The 4,103-nt window shown below is 46.4% G+C and overlaps 1 protein-coding gene across 1 annotated transcript in view; it reads right to left on the bottom strand.

Annotated features, from left to right (window-relative positions):
* Stk25 (serine/threonine kinase 25) overlaps window positions 1-4,103 on the bottom strand; it is a 13,256-nt gene that overhangs the window by 5,328 nt on the left and 3,825 nt on the right. Inside the window, exons 3-4 of the mRNA XM_005361372.2 lie at window positions 1,826-2,056; window positions 357-413 (exon numbers count right to left, since the gene is read on the bottom strand). Of these exons, the coding sequence (XP_005361429.1) occupies window positions 357-413; window positions 1,826-2,056 (288 nt within the window). The remainder of the gene's footprint in view (window positions 1-356; window positions 414-1,825; window positions 2,057-4,103) is intronic.

Below are 4,103 nucleotides of genomic sequence, written 5' to 3'. Positions count from 1 at the left end.
TTAAAAAACTAAAAAAAAATAAAACAAGCTATTTTTATCTTTTCTGTGATTATAAAGATGAGAGTAGGTTCTTAAGCATGACCTTGACCCTCTTATTTATTTGGGGGTTCTAACCGTGCCTATGCCCCCAGGCCAGTAGAGGCCCAAGACCTCTTTCAACATCAATCAGGGCAAGATAATCAGTAATTTGTTTTGGGAATTGACAATTCCTGATTAACATCTAAAGCACTAAGTCAGTAAACAGGTGGCCTGAGAAAGCCCACAAGCCTAAGAGTTTGCAGAGCAGTGGCCCCTGGGGCACTGGAAGACACCACAACCCCCACAGCAAGCTGCTCATTGCTTGAGCTTGATCTTACCAGGTCCAGTGCAGAGCCACCACCCAGGTACTCCATGATAATCCACAGCTTGGTGCTCTAGGAGCAAAGAAACATGTCAGTGCCTGGGCAGCCAATGAAGGAGGCAAATTCAAGAGTGGAGTCCACAGGCCAACCCCTCTACCTCCACCAAAAGATGTCAGCTAGGGGCTCAGGCTACTATGTCAGCAACTACACCAGCTAGTTCCTACCAGGAACCCAAATAGGAAAGGGTTCTAGCCAGGCAAGGTAGTAAATGCTTATAATCCCAACACTTGAGAGGAGCTGAAGTTCAAGGTCAGACGAGGCTACAAAACCTTGTGTGTGTTTTTTTTGGGGGGGGGGGGCGGTCAAGACAGGGTTTCTCTCTGTAGCTTTGGAGCATCCTGGAACTCACTCTGTAGACCAGGTTGGCCTCAAACACAAAGAGATTTGTCTGCCTGCCTCCCAAATGCTGGGATTAAAGACGTGTGCCACCACCGCCTGGCTTAAGACCTTGTTTTTTTTTTAAAAAGGGAAAGAAGGGATAGAGAGATGATGTCTTGGCAGGTAAGAGCACTTGATGCTCTTCCAGAAGACCCAAGTTTAATTCCCAACACCAGCATCATATGGCTCACAAAGGGCTTTAACTCCAGTTCCAGGTGGATCCAATACCCTCTTCTGGCCTCAGGCGCACACGCACACTCATGTGCACATACCCCTACCTGGCACATATAGGTAAAAGTAATAATAAAAAATTAAAATTTTTCAAAGGAGGTACAAGTCAATCATGGTGGTGTATGCCTTTAATGCCAGCACTAGAGAGGAAACAGCAGGAGGGTATGTGTGAGTTTAAGGCCAGCCTGGTCTGCACAATGAGACACAGAACTACATAGACCCTGCTTCAAAACAAAAACAACAACAACAAAATAGAGGGCTAGATGTGGTGGCATACACTTTAATTCAGCACTTAGAGACAGGCCTATCTCTTGTGAGTTTGAGGCCAGCCGGGTCGAAATAGACAACGTCCAGGGTGAAGGGCAGGAGAAAAGGTCTCACTGACCACCCAGCTACCATACCTCTGGTAAAGGCACCTGATGGACAGACCAAGTGCTCAGGGCAGTAGCTAAGTCTACTTCAACAGCCCAAGTGCCCTCCTTGCAGGTCCCCAAAGTACTGCCAACAGGGGCCCCTTAGACTGTGCCTAACAGAACCCACAGATAAGAAGACAGCTGGGTTGCCAACTGACCCTCACAGATTGGCACTTCTCAAGAGAACAGACTTTTTTTGTGACTCTCAGCTATGGGGTGGGGGTGGGGGGCCCTCTTTGCCCTTCCAGAGGAATTCCCATGTGCCCAGCAGTGCCTTTCTCTGCTCTCCTCTACCCTTGGGTACAAATTAATCCCTCTGGAAACAAAGGAGAAAACATGGCACAGAATCTTCAGAGTGCTCCGCCCCCAGCCACTACAGATGCCCCTCCACCTTGCAGATACCTTCAGGTAGGAGCCGAAGTAGCGGGTGATGTAAGGACTATCACACTGGCTGAGCACAGTGATCTCTTGTTGGATGTCCTCAATCTCATCCTCTGCCTCTTCCAGGTCAATGATTTTGATGGCCACCACCTCCTTGGTGTGGTTGTCGATGCCCTTGTACACCTCCCCAAACGAGCCCTTGCCAATGCGGTCAAGCTTGGTGAAGAGTTCCTCTGGGTCCACACGAGAGTGCTATTGAAGTCAACAAGGACAGAATGTTGAGACAGAGCACAGACAACACCCACCAGAAGAAGTACTAGAAGGGGGCTGGTCTGCTGACTGAGGGCATGGCCACTGCAAGGAGCTAAAGGGAAGGGAACTCACCTCAATTCTTTTCCAGCTTTTTTCTGAACCCTTATTCAGAAAAACTAAACTCTCTACTCTCCAAGAATCACTTTATTCAATAGATTGGCTACAGTAACTCAAATGTATCTATAGACTCAAATGTAGACTATAAGCCTTAGTTAATGCCACATCTCAAAGAGCCCTCATCAGTTGTCTAACAGTGAGCTGGGCCGAGACCTAACAGAAATGACAGGTGGGAACATATATGTGTGTGTAACAGAGTATTGTAAAACTCATTTTACTATAAATCTAAAACTGTTCTAAAAAAAAAAGTTAAAAGTAATGTGTGCTGGGGTCTGGAAAGATGGCTTGGTGGTTAAGAGCACACATACTGCTTTTGCAGAAGATTGGAACTCAATTCTCAAAACCGCCTACAACTCCAGCTCCAGGGGGATCTGAGGTCTCTGGCCTTGGAGAATACCTGCATGCACATGTGCATACCACCCCCATAATTTAAAAATAAAATTTAGCTGTGTATGATGGTGCACACCTTTAGTCCCAGCACTTAGGAGGCAGAGGCAAGTGGATCTCCAAGTTCGAGGCCAGCATCGTCTACAGAGCTAGTTCCAGGACAGCTAGGGAGCTAGGGATACACAGAAAAACCCTGTCTCAAAAATAGAAAAAAGAAAAAAAAACCCAAAAAACAAAACTAGAGAGAGAGAAAAATTAAATTTTAGCACAAGCTAACATGTTTTCCACACTTCGAAAAGCTACACCCATTAAAGTACTGATCTACTTCCAAATCAGTCCTCTAGCAAGCTACACCCCCAGACTAGCACTGAGTTGAACACTTTCTCAGATGCTTGATTCTATATACTAAACACAGAAAGTGCCTTTGATGGCTCTTAGAGTTAATGAAAAAGAACTTATCATTGCTGAACCAATAGTGTTGAAGATACTTGGTTTAAATACCAATACACTACAAGTGAAGAACCAGGATGCAAAGGTTCCTCTGTCCAAACCACACTACAGCATTTGAACCAGGGCTGCCTCCAGGAACAGAGACATTCCTGGGCTGCACAGAAAAGGACTGAAGCAGAAGAGCTTCTCCCAGGGCCATCAGTGAGCGTCCCCTGCCTGTGATATCTGGCAGACTCTGGAAAAGAACATGCTCTCCATACCAGTGACTAGCAGGCCCAAGACCTAGGAACGGGAATACTGAACCTCATCCAGTTTTTCAACCCTGCGAGGTTTCACCTCCATTAGGAAATGCTCCCCGAAAAGGATGTCCATTAAAAGGAACCAAATATGACTGGTGAGATGGTTTATCTGGTAAAGGCACTTGCCACCGAGACTGAGTTTGATTCCCTAGACCCACATGGTGGACGAAGAGAACTGACTCCCAAAAGCTGTCTGCTGACCCATACGTGCCATGGTCAACACATGGGAGGTATAGTTGTTGTTTTGTTTTGTTTTTTTAATAGGACTAGGGAAATAACTCGGTGGCAGAGCATTTGCTTAGCATAACCAAGACCTGGAGTTCAGCCCCTGGTCCCGCACGGGGTGGTGGGTGCAGGGAGCAAGACACAAAAAGGCAAACCACATTTATTTACAACTGTGTTAAGTACTGATGCTCAAATCCCTCTGTGTTTAGGGAACAGCTTGTCCTAGGTGTTTACCATGTTCCTAAGGAGCCTGTTCTCTAAGAATGACATGCTGCCTCCCTGAGGCCTAATTGCCCCAGCCTCTTCTCTCCAAGCAAGGCAACTGGTTTCAGAGACCTGACTAAACCCCATTTGAGACTTTCCAGAGATATTTCAATCTGAACTTGCCAACTAGCTACATTCCTAAAGTTTTTAAGCATAAAAGAAGTAAGGTATGTCTCTTCCTGCTTTTCTCTCCCGGTGTACACACGGGGCTTTGCCTCCCTCTCTCTCTCTCTCTCTCTCTTTCC

The sequence above is a fragment of the Microtus ochrogaster genome, linkage group LG4, assembly GCF_000317375.1.
Source record: "Microtus ochrogaster isolate Prairie Vole_2 linkage group LG4, MicOch1.0, whole genome shotgun sequence".
Taxonomy (NCBI): domain Eukaryota; kingdom Metazoa; phylum Chordata; class Mammalia; order Rodentia; family Cricetidae; genus Microtus; species Microtus ochrogaster.
The sequence above is the reverse complement of the archived record's forward strand: the minus strand, read 5'-3'. Positions and strand labels throughout refer to the sequence as shown.